Source organism: Triturus cristatus, chromosome 7, assembly GCF_964204655.1.
Source record: "Triturus cristatus chromosome 7, aTriCri1.1, whole genome shotgun sequence".
Taxonomy (NCBI): domain Eukaryota; kingdom Metazoa; phylum Chordata; class Amphibia; order Caudata; family Salamandridae; genus Triturus; species Triturus cristatus.
This window is the reverse complement of record NC_140590.1, coordinates 1,627,786,566-1,627,805,407: the sequence shown is the minus strand read 5'-3', so window position 1 is coordinate 1,627,805,407 and position 18,842 is coordinate 1,627,786,566. Positions and strand designations below refer to the sequence as shown.

Here is an 18,842-nt window from a genome sequence, read left to right as displayed (position 1 = left end):
CCGAGTTTAGTGGATGTTGAGAGGCGAATTGTAGATCTGACTCGATTACCTTGTTATTTCAATTAAATGAGCAGGTACATTTTAACTACCACTTGGGAGTGTCACATTATCCCTAAGGTGATGGTTAGATCTGCAGCTAACTTGCTGATTGATTTCTTAAAGTTTTATTAGTCTGTTTTTGGCATTGTCCAGTTGCGTCCTAAAGTTGTTTGCTTTGGAACTACGTATGAGCTTGTTATAGTAGCTTCATATTTACCTCCAGTGCTGAAGGTGTGTTGTGGAAGGAGATATTCTCCATGCTCTATCAGCAAGCCTTCATTTCCTCCTTACCTTGCTGAGGTCGCCGCTGAACCAGGGTTTGTAGCGTCTACTGGGTTTCTTTGAAGCATTTTATCAGATATATCTGACATGGATTGGAAATAGTGATATATGTCATGTTTGAAGGTGGAGGAAGGAGGTTGTTGCTAATGTAAGTTTGCTAGGTTATGCTGAATTTTCTAAAGTCTCTGGACAATTGTTTTTGTTCTGCGAGTTTGGCCTTGTCTAATCGGTACATTATCCAAGTTGGAGATTTGGAAGGGCTATGACCAGTTACAGGGTGATATGGGTTCTAGTTGTATGTCATTTTCCTTGATGTTGATTAGATCATAGGTGAAGCCTCTATTATGGGTTGGGCAATAACAAACCTTGGTAAGATTGAGGTCAGCAAGGATGGATTTGAAGCAGCCATTTGGGTAATTTCAGTGAAGTTTGAAATCCCCAAGGAAAATCTGGTTTGGGGTACGTCATAGTCTCCACTAATTGTTCAATGAAAGGTAGGCTATTCCAGGGGGGTGGTAAATCGTATGAAGTTAGCATAACATCTTGTCATTGTTCCATACTTCAATCCCTAGGTATTCACAGGAGGACACTGGAGCAGTTTGTTTGAGCAAGAGCTATAGATGCATGCTATACCAGCTCTTTTAGATCTATCCATTCTGATGTCATTGCTGGGAGTCATAAGAATGTTCAGAATGGTTGAGGAGGTTTGAGCCGTGTTTCTGTTAAGAATAAGGGGTAAAGGTCTTGTGCGAGTATGAGATCGGCGATGTCAGCTGCATGTTTTACTGCTTATCTGCAGTTAAGAAGCATAGCCTTGAAGTGTGATGTGGTTGCAACTGCCTCTTGGGGTTATAGGGACATGTAGCAAATTATGCTTGTTTATAGTTCTAAGGTTAGACTGGGTTCTCTCTGGGTTGAAATGAATAGTTTGTTTATTGACCAGCGAGGGTAAAGAGTCATTTATGTGGTGTTGTATGATAGCAAAAGGGAGTGAATGTCTGCTAGATGATCAGTGACCCTCTGGGTCGAGAGTAGGGATTCATATTCATTCATTTCTTATTTTCATGAATATGCAAATCCTCATCAGAGTTGTTGAAAAAATTGCATTACAAACGAAACGTAAACAAAATCAATACACAAATTATATGTTGAACTAATGTATATAGACTGATGATAAATTTTAACACCAAACCCAATGCATTTCGGGTATAACCCTGATTCAGGGGCTCAATGTTTCAAAATTAGTAACATATGTTCATGTCGTATCTGTAGCCACCAGCTGGAACATAGAGAAAATGTATTACAAGTAAGAACAATCCGCCAATGGACCAAAATCAGATATCTGTACTTGCTGCCACTGTCAAACAAGTCTGTTATAGTGAAAAACCTTATACCTAGGGTGTAGCAAATATGAAAGGAAAGTGAGTGAATAAAAAAAGAAAGAACGGTGAATGAATAAGAACAGCATCTCGCACTATTGTCATAGTCGTGTGACATAAGCCACCTCGAGGTTACTGAGTGTGTATAAAAAATGTGAATAGTTCCGGACTGTGCAACCCTCCTAAATGATTGTGAAAGCGTTATCCTCCGTGAGCTCTAACCATGCAATTCAAAGCGTCTCCCAGATTACCATTTGAAACTCAACCGTAACCCCGAACGTTCAATTACCGCAGAAAATTCTGAACATGTAGCACAAAGCCGAATTTCTTCCTGAGTGGACAAAACGTAGTATTATGTGTGAGTAATACTGTGTATTATATATCTAAACCTTAAAAAGCGGAAGTCCTCCGGTGAAAGTGAATTATCTGCCCCACTGATTATATGGCGATTATTCATAAAGAAGAAGAAACTTGATAGACATTTTCTCTCTTTCACATTTAGAATGTCAATCGACTGTCCCTCTAAAAAAAAAAAACTTCACCCGTGTTATCACAGAAGGCCACTGATGTCACTTACCAAGAATATGAAAAGTGCTCGTAACTCTCCATCTCCCCCTCGACTGTGTGAATCCGATAGCCAGACGCCATTATAACGATGTGTACATAACGTCAGTACGCCCCATGTGATTTTTGTATTGATTTTGTTTACGTTTCGTTTGTAATGCAATTTTTTCAACAACTCTAAGGATTGGCATATTCATAAAATAAGAAATGAATACCTTTGATTACATGAAAAATACAGTTTCTGAGTTTATACTGTTGTAATATTGAAAGAAGCCCTAGGGACTTGAAAACAGTGCACTGTGTGACAGGCACGGAGGTTTCCGCACCGTGTTTATGATGTAGTCATAGTTGGCATCTTGCCTGTTAAAGACAAAATTTGCAGACTGTCTGACAAAGTCCAGGGCTGCATCAAAGCTGAAGTCAGCGGGATGCTGTAGCTAAGGGAGATAGAACCTTCTAACAGTCCCTGGGCTAGCCCAGTGGTGCAGGTCTCCAAATCTCACTCAAAGGGTGACAAACAAGAGATGAGGTTTTCTGTGAATTACAAGAGTCTTAATGCAGTCATTAAAACAGATGCACACCCCATTCCAAGAGCAGATGAGCACATCGATAAGTTTGGTGCAGCCAAATTCTTGAGTACCTCTGACATAACATCAGGTTATTGGCAAATTGGGGTCACCCAGGGAGCAAAGGAGAGATCAGCCGTTACTACTTCTGAAGGCAACTTTCAGTTTAAGGTGACTCCTTTTTGGATTGAAAAATGCTCCTGCCGCTTTCCATAGGTTGGTAAATAGTTCTCCAGTATTTAGGGTGTCTTTCATAGATTCACATGCCTGAATCATTCCCCGTCGTCGGAGTGTGAGTCCCACGGTACATTAAAAAGCAATAATTATGCATATAATAACCAAAAAACCTTGGTAACATAAAACCAGGAAGTAAAGTAGCCTAAGCTACAAGGAAAAAAAACTTCCACACCTATGACTATCATAGTCATTATGTACAGTCCAAACTGCAGCCAATCAGGTGACAGCACCCACCAGAATGTTCTCCTTAGAGGCTCAGGCTCTCAGATTTTCTACCGCACGTCGTGTGAAGGGAGTCTCCCTGAGCTCTGCTCAGTGCTTCAGTTTTTCCTGTTTTTTTGCTTATCTTCAAGATGTCATCTTCTAAGTGGTCTCTCTTTAGGCCTTGAGAATCTTGTGGGAAGCTATGGCTATTTTCTGAAGACCCCCACAGGAAGTGCATTTACTGCCTCTATCCGGATCATGAGGTGAGGGATTGTAAGATCTGCAGGACCTTCCCTCAGAAGACCCTCCGAGATAGAGAAGGGTGCCTACTTCTGTGGCTACAGAAGATCAAGGACAAGATCAAGGACAAGGATAACCCTTTATCTGAGGTGGAAAGTGTAGCCTCTGGTTCATCTATGCCCTCTAGAAAGAGGATGGCTGAGGAAGACTTATCTCCTGGTGCTAAGGTGTTGAGAAAAGTCCTGCCTGCTAAGGGCTCTAGCTTGCCTTCTACTTCCTCTTCAAAAAAGGCTTCTCCACCTTCAAAATCTAAGCCTGCTACACCCCCGAGAAAGACTGGAAAGTCTCTGGCATCAAAAGAGTTCCTGACCAAGATTTACCTCCGCAGAAAGTTCCGGCGTCGATGGCTCCTTCGGCGACGATTATCATCGTCGACGCTACTTCTACGTCGACGGTTACCTTCTCGTCGCCATCATGGCATCGGCTTCTTCTCCGTCGACGCTGGTCTCTGTTGCTGTTGGACCCATCTCGTCGACAAAGGAGATTTCATCTCTTGTCAGCGCTCCGTCGAGGGTAAGGGTTAAAAAGATCTTGACGACTGCTGCGTCGACGGCCACCTCGTTGATGGAGACTTCCTCGTCTAAGGCCACCTCGTCGTCTAAGGCCACCTCGTCGTCTAAGGCCACCTCGTCGTCTAAGGCCACCTCGTCGTCGAAGACTACCTCGTCGTCGACGACTGCCTCGTCGGCGACGACCTCCTCGTCGGCGAAGATTGCCTCGTCGGCGACGACCTCCTCGTCGGCGAAGATTGCCTCGTCGTCGACGACCTCCTTGTCGGCGAAGATTACCTCGTCGTCAACTACCTCCTCGTCGACTAAGATTGCCTCGTCGACGGCGAACCTCTCGTCGACGAAGACTGCCTCGTCAACGAAAACAGCTGCTTCGTCGACACTCACTTTTCTGACGCCAGCTCCATCGACTATCTCGTCGACGGCACACTCGTCGACGCCTCTTTTGTCTTCCTGCTCAGATTTACAAGTTTGGTCTGCAACATCGGCTATGCTTCCTCCGCCCTGTCTACAACGGCGGCTTCTTTACTACAACGTTGTGGCTCCTCATTGGAAGCCATTTCTCCATTGAAGTTGCCTGAGCAATTATTAGATTCTGAGGAGGAAGAAGAAGAGGAATCGGGAGAGGATGATAGATTCCGCACTGCTAGGAGTCCATCGGAATTGTTTATAAAATACCAGGATGATGACCTGGAGGAAGAACCTTGTCCTGAGCCTCAAGCTCCAGCTCCTGTCACAGTTCCCACAGCACAAATGCCTTTGGACTTGCTTAACAATTTGCAATATATGTTGCAGGACTATTATCGTCGTTTTCCTCCATCTGAATCGGCGGAGTCTCTTCCATCCACGCCTATGCCAAGGGTTCCTGTAACCTCTTTACAATCTCCTAGACCACCTTCTTCAGTGCCATCTCGTCATTCCCATGATGCTAATACAACAGATGATGACAGGGAAGAGGGAGAGGTGGATGATCAATCTGTTCTGTCGGAGTGGGACGAATACCAAATTCAAACTCCATCACCGTCTGCTCCAGCTCCCGTGGACTCTCCTCCTGTGGATATCGGAGGTTTTCATCTCCTTATGGAGAGGGCAACGAAGAGGTTTCTCATACCTATGGAGACAAAGAAAGATGACTGCTTTCTTTATGATTTTAAAGACCAACCACGAAATCAGATCAGGACAATTCCCATCATAGATTTTATCTGGAAGGAGGGGTTGAAGATCATGGCAGCACCCAATTCTCTTCCTGCAGTCTTGCCTCGGTTAGACAAAAAATATAAGGCGCCGAGTGATTCACCTGCATGCCTCATCGGCCAGCCGAAAGCTGACTTTCATCGCCCAAGCGGCGCAGAGACGGGCCAGGAACCCCGCTCCGCCAGACAGGGATGGCAGACGGTTGGATTCGATTGGAAAGAAGGTTTCCACTATGGCTGCAAGGACGGTCCGGGCTGCAAATTCCCTAGCCATATTAGGGAAATACGATAGGCAAATGTGGTCCGACATCTCCCCCTACATTAACATGCTGCCAGAACCCTCCAAGTCCGAGGCCTTGAAAATTTTACAGGAGGGAAGAGTATACCTCTGCGGAAATCATCAACGCAGCCGTGGATGTTGCATCCACAGGATTTAGACAATTAGCGGGTGCAGCAGTACTGAGGAGACCAGGTTGGCTGAAATCGACATCTTTTCGCCAGGAGGTCCAAACCAAAATTATCGACATGCCGTTCGATGGGGAGTTACTATTTGGCCAACATGTTGATGAGGCCCTTCAGGCTATTAAAAAAGACACAGACAGCGAGGTCTCTTGGTAGCCTGCAATTTCGTAAGTCGTCCTTTCGTGGTGCCAAAGGACGTGGATCCTTCTCCAGTAGGGGAGGTTACAATCAGCAACGATCTTATCAAACCTCTCAAAGTAATCAAAGGTTTCAAACCTACAGACAGCAATCATACGGACAACGAGGTAACTCCTACTCGCAATCAAGAAAGAAGGCAACAATCCTATCGTGGACGGGATTCAAATAAAAAACAATGAGATCCGCCAACTGCCACCATCTCTGCCGTTGCCCCAGTCAAAAATTGGAGGAAGAAAATCCCACTTTTACTCGAACTGGTCCAGAATTACAACAGACAAGTGGGTTTTGACTATAGTGGCCAGAGGCCACGCTCTGGAGTTCACAAAGATTCCCCCAAACTCTCCTCCCAAAGGACCACCTCCTGCTCATCTGAAGGAGCTTTTTCCCCAAATAAATCTGATGATTCGGAAAGGAGCAATCAAAAAGGTCCATTCTTTACAAAGAGGAACAGGATTCTATTCGAGATTTTTCCTAATTCTAAAGAAGTCGGGAGAATGGCGCCCCATTCTCGACCTTCGCGCCCTCAACAAATACCTGAAAAAATTATCCTTCCGAATGTTAACACTTCAAGAAATACTCCAATTGCTTTCGGCGGGGGAACACATGGCCACCCTCGACCTCCAAGACGCTTATTTTCATGTACCAATCCTACCCTGCCACAGAAAATTTCTATGGTTCAAAGTGGCTGGCAGAGACTTTCAATTCAAAGTCCTTCCGTTTGGTCTTCGTTCAACACCCTGTGTATTTACAAAGGTCATAGCACCAGTGACCGCAAACCTTAGTCTACAGGGCATTCAAATTTTCCCTTACTTGGACGACTGCCTTATCAAGGCGAATTCTTTTTAAACCGTAAACGCACATGTTCAGAAGTGTCTGCTACTATTCCAATCTCTGGGTCTCTCCATAAATTTCGAAAAGTCTCATCTGACTCCATCACAGAGAGACTTTTCTGGGAGCCACACTGGACACAAGGCTAGCTCAGGCTTTCGTCTCAAAAGAAAGACAACTCGAGAGCTGCAATCTCGCTCGCTCCTTCCTAGGGATGATTTCTTCTTGCATCCCTCTGATACCCAACTGCCGTTACAGAATGAGGCCATTGCAAGAGGAACACAACCTTCAATGGCTCCAGATTTCGGGGTCTTTCGAGGACATCGTTCGCATCACTCCTCGGATGCGAGAAGCCTTTCATTGGTGGAGCCTAATAAAGAACATAAAGGAAGGATGTGCATTTCTGGTCGAAATGCCGGATTTCACCATAACCACAGATGCTTCCCTCGAGGGATGGGGGGGCGCACCTTCAAGGGATGACAGTCAACGGCAGATGGACTTTCCAGCAAAAGAAGTGGCATATCAACCTTCTGGAGTTACGAGCCATTTTCTTGGCTCTGAAGTTATTTCGAACCATCATCAGAGGAACCTCTGTACTAATTCGAACGGATAATACTACAAGTATGCATTACTTGAACAAGCAGGGAGGGACAAAGTCAGCCCTACTATCTCAACAAGCTCAAGAGATTTGGGACTGGGCGATTCGTCACAAGATTAGCCTTTCAGCCATTCATGTCCCAGGGGTCGCCAATGTTCTAGCGGATTCCCTCAGCAGGTCCATAACATCCAACCACGAGTGGGAGCTACATCAACCAACCTTAAACAGAGTTTTTCGAGAGTGGGGGCGCCCAGATTTCGACCTGTTTGCGACCAGCCAAAACCGCAAATGCCCATCCTTTGCAAGTTGGGTTCCCCACAAAGACTCATGCGGAAATGCGAACTGGTCGCAAATATATGCCTACGCCTTTCCACCGATTCCGTTAGTTCCACGAGTTCCCGCAAGATCAAGAAACAACCTTGCCGCATGATCCTTATAGCTCCCAGGTGGCCTCGCCAATACTGGTTCACCGAACTTCTCCTCCTCTCGGAGTGCAAACCCATTCATTTTCGGCCAATACCGAACCTTCTGTCCATCCAGAACGGACGGATCTGTCACCCGGACCCAACATCTTTGAGATTAGCGGCATGGCTCCTCAACACCTTGAATTCGCACACCTAAATATTCCTGCGGACTGTCAGGAAGTTTTAGCTAATGCTCGAGCACCTGCTACTATTAAAACGTACAAACTAAAATGGAAGAGGTTTTGCATGTGGTGTCAATGTCAATATCCACCCTATTCATGCAAAACCAGAACAACTGTTACCGTTCTTTCTTCGTTTGGCGAGATCGGGCCTCTCCCATTCTACTTTGAAGGTGTTCTTGGCGGCAATTTCAAGGTTTCGGCAGGATGGTTCTATTTCTCTTTATTCAAATAGTCATTCAGCAATTCTTCAAGGGGTTGTTTCGGATGTTTCCCCCTATTCGACGTCCACCTCCATCCTGGCACCTTAATGTAGTGCTTACACAACTTATGCGGCTCCCCTTCGAACCTATTCATAAAGTGGACTTAAAGTTCCTTTCTTGGAAGGTTTCTTTGCTATTGGCTCTGACAGCAACGAGTCGGTGACCTTCAAGCGTTCACTATTCATCCACCTTTTCTACAATTTACATCGAAATCTGTAGTGCTACGCACTAATCCCAGCTTCATGCCAAGTTCCTGCGGATTTCCACCTTAATGAACCTATAATTTTAAAGACATTTTTCCCAAATCCGCTCACAGCTGCGGAAAGGGCCTTGCAATCCCTTGACATCAGAAGATGTGTCAACTTCTACTTACAACGGACAGCAACAATACGTAAATCAGACCAACTGTTTGTGGCATATGGTAGATTGCGCCAAGGACATTCTGTCTCCAAACCAACCATAGCTCTTTGGATTTCTGCTGCAATTTGTTTATGCCATGAACAAGCGGGAAGAGCGTTGCAGGCAACGCCAAGAGCGCATTCTACAAGAGCAATTTCTTCATTCACCGCTCTTTTTGCCGGTGTACCTCTTCATCAGATCTGTAGAGCGGCAACCTGGTCCAACAGACACACTTTTACCAAGCACTACTGTCTGGAAGCCTCAAGCGATGTAGACGCGTCAGTGGAACAAGCTGTTCTCCGCAATCTTTTCAAATAAGGTGAGCCTCTGTTCTCCCTCCTCCACAGTGCTCTTTTCTATAAGACGCTTATTCCATACTGTTTTTTTTTCTATATCTTGAAATTGTTCTGCATATGTTCAGCGCAGATGTATTTATATATGATTATATATTTTGGTGATGTGTATTTACTATGATACATAAGGAGCGTCTTATGAGCATGATGATCTGTACTGCTATCTACTCTGATTCAGGCATGTGAATCTATGAAAGACACCCTAAATACTAGAGCAGAACAGTAGTTACTTACCTGTAATCTGTGGTTCTCCAGTATTGGTGTCTTTCATAGATTCATATGCTACCCGCCCTCCTCCCCTCAGAGGCTGGTTAGGCTGTTATACTATGGTTCACTCCTGTGTGAGAAAATCTGAGAGCCTGAGCCTCTGGGGAGAACATTCTGGTGGGTGCTGTCGCCTGATTGGCTGCAGTTTGGACTGTACATAATGACTATGATAGTCATGGGTGTGGAAGTTTTTTTTCCTTGTAGCTTAGGCTACTTTACTTCCTGGCTTTATGTTACCAAGGTTTTTTGGTTATTATATGCATAATTATTGCTTTTTTATGTACCGTGGGACTCCCACTCCGATGACGGGGAATGATTCAGGCATGTGAATCTATGAAAGACACCAATACTGGAGAACCACAGATTACAGGTAAGTAACTATTGTTCTTCTTTCAGGTCTGAACAACTTTACAGCAGCATATCTGGATGATATTGCTGTTTTTAGATCAACCTGGGAGGATCAACTGGTCCACCTGAGGGAAGTACCACAGTCCCTGCAGCGGGCAGGCCTGACTATCCAGACCAGCAAGTGCCAGATATGGCAGAGTTCAGATGTCTACTTGAGCTACCTTGTAGGTGGAGGCCAAGTACAACCTCTCGAGCTTAAAATCCAGACCAGCCTGGATTGGGAGGCTCCCAAGACCCTGACTCAAGTCGGGGCTTTCCTTTGCTTGACTGGGATACAGGAGGTTTGTGAAAGGGTATGGTGTGGCCCCTTTCACTAAGCTCACCTTCAGAAAGCAGTCTAAGAAAGTTATCTGGGTTACAGGATGACAAAGGGCCTTTAACACACTGAAAGAGTCTGTGCTCAGCACCTTGCATAAAAGCCCCAGACTGTGGAAATTGTTCATTGTCCAAACAGATTCTTCTGAACGTGGAATTGGAGCAGTGTTGTCACAAACAAATGGTGAAAGCCAGCATCAACCAGTTAACCTTATTCACAGGCAACTCCTCCCTAGAGAGCAGTGTTGGTGTGCCATCTTGTGTATATTGGGATTACAGTTCCATTCTTCCCAATTTTTTAAAATCTTTTTATTGTATATCTTTTGATTTGTATATTGTAGAACTTTTGAACAATTCATATAAATAAATATTTTTAATAACTTAAGGAGACATTTTTAATTGTTAATACAGATAATAGAGTTAACTAATGTAAGCCATTCAGTGTAGACTCATTGGACTACTAGTGGATATACAGAGGTGGTAGCACAAAAGGCAAATTATTTAATTGGTTTACCTAACCTGTCCATTTGGGCTAATAAGAGTGACTCTTGAACTTGGAACCATTGAGAGGGAAGCTTTTGCTGTGGTTTGGTCCCTTAAGAAGCTGATACCATACTTGTTTGAGACTCACTTCAAGGTTCAAACTGACTATAGACCTCTCAGGTGGTGAATGCAGATGAGAGGAGAGAACTCCTAGTTGTTTAGGTGGTCTATTCCCCTACAGTGTATGGACTTTTCAGTAGAAGACATACCTGGGATTGCCCATGCCAATGCAGGTGGCGTTTCCAGATTTCCTGATTCTTCCACTTGGATTATAACTGCCAGGGTGGAGGTTAGTTGTGCGTGGTCTTTCGTCTGGGGGCATTGGGCAGGAGGGGGCATGTAGGAAAGTACCCTTTTTGTATTGCCACACCCAAAGTATTTTCTCCATTGCTGATGGTTTTGACTCTGACAGAGCACTTCAGTTTGCTAACAAGGCCCCAGCGCCAGTGATCTCTCTAAAATATGATGCATGTGAATTGGTACCCCCCGTTGGCAAGGACTTGAATCCCCTTATAAATCCCTGGTACCCAAGGAATAGAAGTTTAAAGTGGTCACCAGCTCCTAAAGCATGGATTGTACCACCCCGAGTGACACAAGTAAAAAGACAATGGCAGTCGTGCCATTGCAGACTGTATGAGCAGTGCAAACTGCTCAAACTCTACTTTCCCCTCACCATGAGTGGCCAAATCACAGCACTATTTTTAATATATGCCAGCCATCCCGAAGGTAGGTCTCCTGAGTCCAGTAGGCAGGGTGCATTATATTAAAGGTGTGGACATATAAGGGCAGGCTTATATGTCCATATGGTAGATTCCTTCCATTAGGGGCATAGAATATGGGCTAGCAAGTGGACAGTCCCAAGTTGTCCGCTTCATTATGGACCCACCGAAAAGTTGTTTGATACCAAACATGACAGTTGTTTCATTAAACCCAACTTTTTCCCAGAGTCTAATTTAATGTGGCATGCACCAAGGTGGCTACGCTAGGGGTAGGCCACATGGTTGTTTCAGCCTTTCCTGTGCCCTGGTTGACAGCCTGCAAATACTGCTACCACAACAAGAATCTGACTCCCTGCTACAAGGTGTGAACGCTCCCAGGCATCAGAAACAAAGGCCTTCTGGGAAGGGAGGTATTACCTTGCCCCTTTCCACCCCAAACAGGATGGCTTGTGAACTGGCATATATAAAAGTGATGAGCTTCAAAGCTCACTACTTCTGATATGTAAGTAGGCTTCTCCCAAGAAGGCAAAAAGCCAACCCCAGGCACATTTGCAACTGGGCAGGCAGGAAAATTAGGTAGTCGGGAAGCATAGGCCCTCAGGCTGACCACACCCCTAGGGTCGGGCTACATGCTCTGTACGGCCAAAGGTTTCTGCCATTTTTAAAAGTGGCAGAGTAGAGGTTTCTTCCATTTTTAAAACGGGCAGAATAGAGGCATCTGAGTGGAAAAGGTGACCGTCCCCCCCTCCCCTGAAGTTGTCACCTGAGGGGAGGATTAGCAACTGGGGCTAGTAGCCCTTTGGCTACTATCTCCAACACACCTAACACTCAAAAATCTAGGATTTATGTGGCTCCCTTGGCACCCGAACCTCAGATCCGATTACCTTGCAATCAAAGGACAAAAAAGAAACCAGAGTCTGCAACTTCAAGACCTGCACAAAGAAAAGGAGCTGAATACTGCACCTGTGGCAACCAACCTGCAACTGCACAACTGCGACTCGTCCTGGACAAGAGACCGATTCCAAAGGAAAAAGGAATCCCTCCGCAAGCCGATGGGATCTCCAGAACTCCCGTGGACTAAACCTACTAGTCCCCTGTATGCAAGAACCGCACTTCTGGATCCAAAGAATCACTGGCCATCGGGCCTGCAGAGGGAATTTCCAAAAGTAAATGGTCTAGGTCATTATGGGAAATGTAGTCCTGACCTCCAGCAAGTTTCAGGTTGCTACCGTTTTTCCCTGGACTCCAGGATGTCAAAGCAACCAAAGGTCGAACTTGCTGTTACTAAGGCTTGTTGGTGGCCAGCCAGGCTACTACTACCTCTTTTGACGCCGTGCCTGAGGGAACCTTGTAGCATCTTCAATTTAACGCCCTGTTGTCGAGAGTTTATATCCCCTTCCTCACCAGCACCATTTAAGCGGCAAAGTCTGCACCTGTGGCTCACTTTTTCAGCACAAGAATAGCCAGGACTACTCTGCACCCAGGCCCTACGAGCCAGGTAAAATTCAACTGCCTGTCTGAGACTGGTCCTGAAACCCACCTCACCTTACCACTCAGTTGTTTCTATGGAACTTGACCGGCCAGTGACCGTTTTCACTAGTCCATCTCCCCATTGACCGTAATGTTAACATTTTGCAGGAGTGAAATGCACGGATTTCATTTTCCCTTTATAAATCTATAACCCCGGTTATACTCATCCAATTGTACTCGTTTTGGTGTTTAAATTTATATAAATATCTGCTTTGTTTTCATAAATTGGTTTCTGATTTCCTTTGAGTTGTCTCAGTCACTTATCATCCAAGTAGGTGCTCTGAAATGCTTAACACATGTTCCTCTATTAAAGCCTGACTGCTCTGTGCCACACTACCAGGACCGAGCTAGGGAATTATTATTGTCAATTCAAGGACATATTTGAAGTAACGTGAAGTTATTGCATAGTGGAGCCTCACTACCTAATAGCCCACTTTCCTAGAGCAGTGTGCTACCACACCATGCATACTGTGCCACTGCTCTCTACGCCATTCTGCACCGCTGCCTTCTGTGCTAATGCACTCTGCAACACTTTACACCAGTGCACTCTAAACCAGTACACTCTGCTCCGCTGCACTTTACGCCCCTGCATTCTTTGTTAATGCACTCTATGGCACTACATTCTGTGGCGCTCTTCTTTACCTTACGACACTGCACTCTGCAGCACCCCATTTCACTTCACCATTGTGCCATTTCACTCTACAGTGGAATGCTCTAATCTATTCCGCTGCACTCCATGCCACTTTACTCTGCAACACTTAACGCCAGTGCACTCTACACAAGTCCACTCTAGCCTACGCACACAACTGTACGCCACTCTGCGCAACTACACTCTGTGCCACACCACAACCCTCTACTCTTTGCATTTCATTCTATGACACTCTACCGCACTCTCCTCTACGCCACTACCTTTTAGCCATGCTGAACAGCAGCCATTCTGGTGTAAAGCAGGACTAAAATACATTGGCGAAGCCAATAGCTGTTACATAGGTGAGACAATATTTAAATGCAGATGTTTTTTGTCCTGACCACCTGATGAAAACAGAACACATTTTGACCCAACGCAATAGTCTTTATTTGTATGTAAACTGAAAAGTGTTCTACTTAAAAATTATTTTTTCAAAGATGTCTATGCTGAGTTTCTTGTTCAACCCCTCTTTCGGCGGTTCAAGTAATGTCTAATAATCATATTTTACACTAGGCAGTGCGTCATTGAATGGCTTTTGCTATTGGCCAGTTTCATATGATATGGGTTGAGTAGTGTATGTAGAGATGTTTGTGTAACTTAATAGTCACAGGTTTAAATCCTACCACAACTGTTTACTGTAATTTATAATGTGCCTATGGATGTTAACGATCCCATCAGAGCACATGCTGACTTATTCCCGATAACTCCTTTATATTGCCTTTAGCCAAATTCTAAAAATCTTCAGCAATCATGTTGGTGTGTGCAATGTCAATAAAAGAGAGTGGGTCATAGTAACGTGGAACTAGGAGAGCGGTACGTTCCCAAACTTGGGGCCTGACCTAACCAAGGGTCTAATTCCAAATGGCTGAGGAATGGCTTTAGGTGATGTATGCTTGATTGTGTCAAAAGCTCTTCAAAGACTGTTATATAGCATTGTTGATGTTTTGAGGTAGCGGGCGGTGAACTGATCCATGAAAAGCCGTTTGGACCAGACACAGGATCTTGAAGAGAACCCTTTTCTGTACTCTCAGCCTCAAAATTGATGTGATTGGATCCCATGACTTTAGACCATAGATCAGACTGGTGGCCTTGTATAACAATTTGGCATGGTGTTATGGTCTAAGCTCTGAGGCTGTCAAAGGAAACCTTTTCCGTAACCCTATTATTATTTATTTATTTATTTTTTGCATTTGTAATGCGCACAGATACCCACAAAGGGTTTCCCGGCGCCAGGGCTAAGAGGGCAAAACATAGAGGCAGTAACTTTCAAGGGCCACAATTATTTATTGAAAAGCCAAGTTTTAACGTTTTTCTTAAAACTGGCAAAATTCTCCTCCTTCCGTAAGGCTAAGGGGAGGGAATTCCAAAGAACTGGTCCCAGATGGGAGAAAGATTTCCCCCCCATTCGGGCCAGTTTGAATCTGGGAACCACGAAAGTTGCTCCATTTAAAGAACGGAGATTGCGTGCAGGAACATGAGGCCTAACCAATTTTTGCAGGTATTTTGGTGCAGTTCGTGCCCTGATCTTAAACATGTATGTCAGGGCTTTGAACCGAACTCGGTTCTCTACCCTCAACCAATGCAGGTTCCTCAGATGCTTCGAGATCCTTGCTGTCCTAGGAATCTTGCACAGCAACCTGGCTGCGGAGTTCTGGACCAGCTGCAATCTCCTGATCACGGCTAGATTGGAACCCAGGTATAAGATGTTACCGTAGTCAAGCCTAGATGTAATTAGTGCATTGACTACGGTCTTCTGGGTATCCTCAGGCAGCATCCAGATAATCTTCCTCAGCCATTTAAGGATCGTGAAGCAGACACCAGCGACTTTGTTGGCCTGCTGTTTCATTGATAATGAATCATCAATGCACACCCCCAAATTCCTAGCTTGGGTAGCCGGGGTGGGGAAGGCGCCCAAAGATGTTGGCCAGTGGGTGTCCTGCCACAGATCTTTATTTTTCCCCAGGAGAAGAATCTCTGTCTTCTCCCCATTTAACTTTAGCTGGTTCGTGGACATCCAGCTGAAGATTTCCTGGAGGCCTAGTGAGAGACCTCTGCTATTGTCATCAAGTAAGCTCGGTCCCTCCCCCCCACCCCCATTCAAGTTAGGAGTTTACTTTTTGTGGTGATTCTAGTACCCACATGCTGTTCTCGTAAAACTTTTGACAGCATATGGTTAATCATCAGTCCAATGTTTTTGCCTTCTGGACTGGATTTTGTATCCCTAAATGATTATGGCCATGATAAAAGTAGCCATGACATCTGGACCTCGAAGGGCCAGTCTCCAGTGCCCACAACCCTTCTCTTACCGTTTAGTGCTATCCATTGTTGATTGCAAGCAGAGATCAAAAGATCCTTGTGCGAGTGGGGCTCAGTGTGAAAGTAGCGGTGGACATAGCACCTTAGCTGCTCAGTACCTTGAAGCAACATTTGGATGCAGTAAAGCGATATACAAGCGATCAACTAGTTCAGAGTGTTTTTTGCAAGGGTCCATGAGAGCAGATTTTATACAATGAAACTGCGTAGTGCTGTATTGGAGGAGTAGAAGACCAAGTGATTTTTGGAGTTGATATGTAACTTCTTTCTGTATTTTGTGCCTTAATCAAGAGCTTAGAAATGTGATTGTAGTCGGCCTTAAGTATGGGGTCATCGTTGATAAAATACTGTTAATCTTTTTGATTTGTTGCATCCTTTAGTTAAGGAATCAGAAACCATTCTGGGGGATAGCATCAACAGATCTTGCGGTGTGCAGTACCTAAATATTCAGTAATGCTTTATTAATAATGTCTATCATTCAGGTGGTGTGGAAAATATAGTAAACGTATCCCCAATCCTTACTTTTCTGCATCTTATTTATTTGTATTTGTTTCTGTGAGTAAATCAGTCTTTTTAGTGCATATGGGGAAACTTCAAAATGCTCAACTTTGATCTGACCTAATGACATCCAATTCTAAAATGACATAGCCTTCATTTTTTAATTTGGTGGGGTGGTATCTTTCCTGTACCTCGAAGATTCCTTTTGCAGAATGTACTTGAACCATTGTGCAGCAAAGTACAATGAAATTGTACGATAGCGACATTAAGTGGGATGTAGTTTTTGCGTTTTGAGAACGTACTCCTCCATGACACCGCTGCATCCTCCTGCGTGGCACATAGTCTAGCCTTCAGCTGCCCACAACCTTTTGAATGTTTGAAACCCTATCATTAGAGAAAATCTCCCCCTGTGCCTGCCTGTTTGCCAGAGAGGTTCATTAAGCATGTGCTGCTGCTTCCTGGTTGGTGAGATGGAAGTTTGTTGGGCTGTAATTTTAGGTTTTGGGTGTCTACAGATTCTGCTTGGTTTTTTTCCCCTTGCTGTTTCCTAAACCTCCCCCGCCTCCCCCCTAATAGGCTTCACTTACTTCTCATTGTTTTGGTTAACACCTTTTTCTCCGGTTCTTTCCCTTTTGTAGTTTTCGTGGAAGGGAAACTAAGAAACGATTTGCAAATGAATAACCGCAAAGAAGATATGGAGATTGCCTCCCACTACCGGCAGCTGCTCCAGGAGCTGAACGAGCAGCGGCTGCATGGCATCCTCTGCGACGTCTGCGTCATTGTGGAAGGCAAGGTCTTCAAGGCTCACAAGAACGTGCTTCTTGGCAGCAGTCGTTACTTCAAAACACTCTACTGCCAGGTTCAGAAGACCTCTGACCAGGCAACAGTTACTCATCTAGACATTGTGACTGCGGCCGGGTTCAAGGCCATCATTGACTTCATGTACTCTGCGCACCTGGCGCTGACCAGCAAGAATGTCATAGAGGTGATGTCTGCTGCCAGTTATCTCCAGATGACGGACATTGTCCAAGCTTGCCACAATTTCATCAAAGCTGCACTTGAAATTAGCATCAAGAATGAGTCTTCAGACGAGATTGTGGAATATGACCTTGGTGCTACCTCCAGTGGAGGGACGGATGCTCTCATTTCTGCCGTGGTGGCCGGTCGGAGTATTTCTCCATGGCTGGCCCGGCGAACAAGTCCAGCCAACTCGTCTGGGGATTCGGCCATTGCCAGCTGTCATGAGGGTGGAAGCAGTTATGGCAAGGAGGACCAGGAGCCAAAAGCAGACAGCCATGATGACATTTCATCCCAGTCCATGTGGTCCAGCGACGTGGGATACGGACCACTGCGCATCAAAGATGAGGAGTCGTCTCCTTTCCATTATAATGGGAATGAACTGCGGCCTGTCAAAGATGACACTGCTGGTGCATTCTCTGAACAGGGCTCAGGGGAAGGCTGGCAATCGGGAGGACGACGGAAGAATCGTAAAAATAAAGAGACTGTCCGGCACATCACGCAGCAAGTGGATGGAGACAGCACAACGGGTTCGCCTGGTCCACCTTTTGTGTGGTCTTTCGCCGGTCCAGATGAGACGGGTGAGTTCACTTTGTTTTGAGTGTGATGTTTACTTTGGTTAATCTTAACTGTTTTGACCCAATAGAAGGAGCTCTGCATAAGTTGTGAAGGTGTCTAAACGTCTGCTGTGCATTAATACCTTTTCATAAGTAAACTGATGTATGTAACAGTTAAGCTATCAAACCATGCAAAGTCATCTCTTCTGTTGTTGCTGGTAGTTAGGACTGGCATTTCATTCTGTGTTCTTTCTCTTTGTGGTCATTTTTTTTGTCTAATACCCTTAGAGTGGTGACTGGCTATCACTTTTTTTGCCTACTAGACCATTTATTAGACAGAACAATTTGCAGTGGTCCGTTATTTCCATGTCTTGAAGTCCCTTACACGTGAACATAATGCATAGTGACAGTGTGATAATGTACTTCAGAAGGTGATGTTCAGTTACATTGACAAATTAAATGTCATGCCATAGAGAGTACCACATTTTTTTTTTTTTTAAAGTTATCCTCACGTTTGATTTTTGGAGGGCTAGTGGTGCTTGATGCTGCCCCTAGAATTCCAGCAGCCTTCTGGAAACCAGTGGCCGCAGATGTAGGCAAGTCTGAATGAGGGTCTTTCATTTTTACGAATCTGATTTTGGTCAGTGGCTTGTTTTGCTGATGTGAATATTTTTCAGCTTGTGGGAGCGTTGTCTCACCAACCTGTTGAACGAATGTGTGGGAACCGTCATTGTTGGAGACAAGTATGTGGTACGATTCTCCTGGGAGGTACTCTGTTTCCTGATGGTTTTATTTTCATTTCAGAGCCTGACCATGGCAGTTTAACACCCAATGTAAAACTTCACTGATTTATCAAAAGAAACTGCTCTTCCAACAGTGCACCCCCAGTGTTTGTCTGACACCGTTAATGCAACATTGGATTATATCCTCGATCGAAAGGGAACATTCACAGTAGTGTTGTGGGGCATTA

The 18,842-nt window shown here is 44.9% G+C and overlaps 1 protein-coding gene across 2 annotated transcripts in view; it reads left to right on the top strand.

The window, feature by feature from the left end:
• The window catches only part of ZBTB46 (zinc finger and BTB domain containing 46), a 299,861-nt gene that overhangs the window by 75,058 nt on the left and 205,961 nt on the right, over nt 1–18,842 (top strand). For both annotated transcript variants that reach the window (XM_085619618.1, XM_085619619.1), the window contains one exon: nt 16,937–17,896. In XM_085619618.1, coding sequence (XP_085475744.1) covers nt 16,937–17,896 — 960 coding nt within the window. The remainder of the gene's footprint in view (nt 1–16,936; nt 17,897–18,842) is intronic.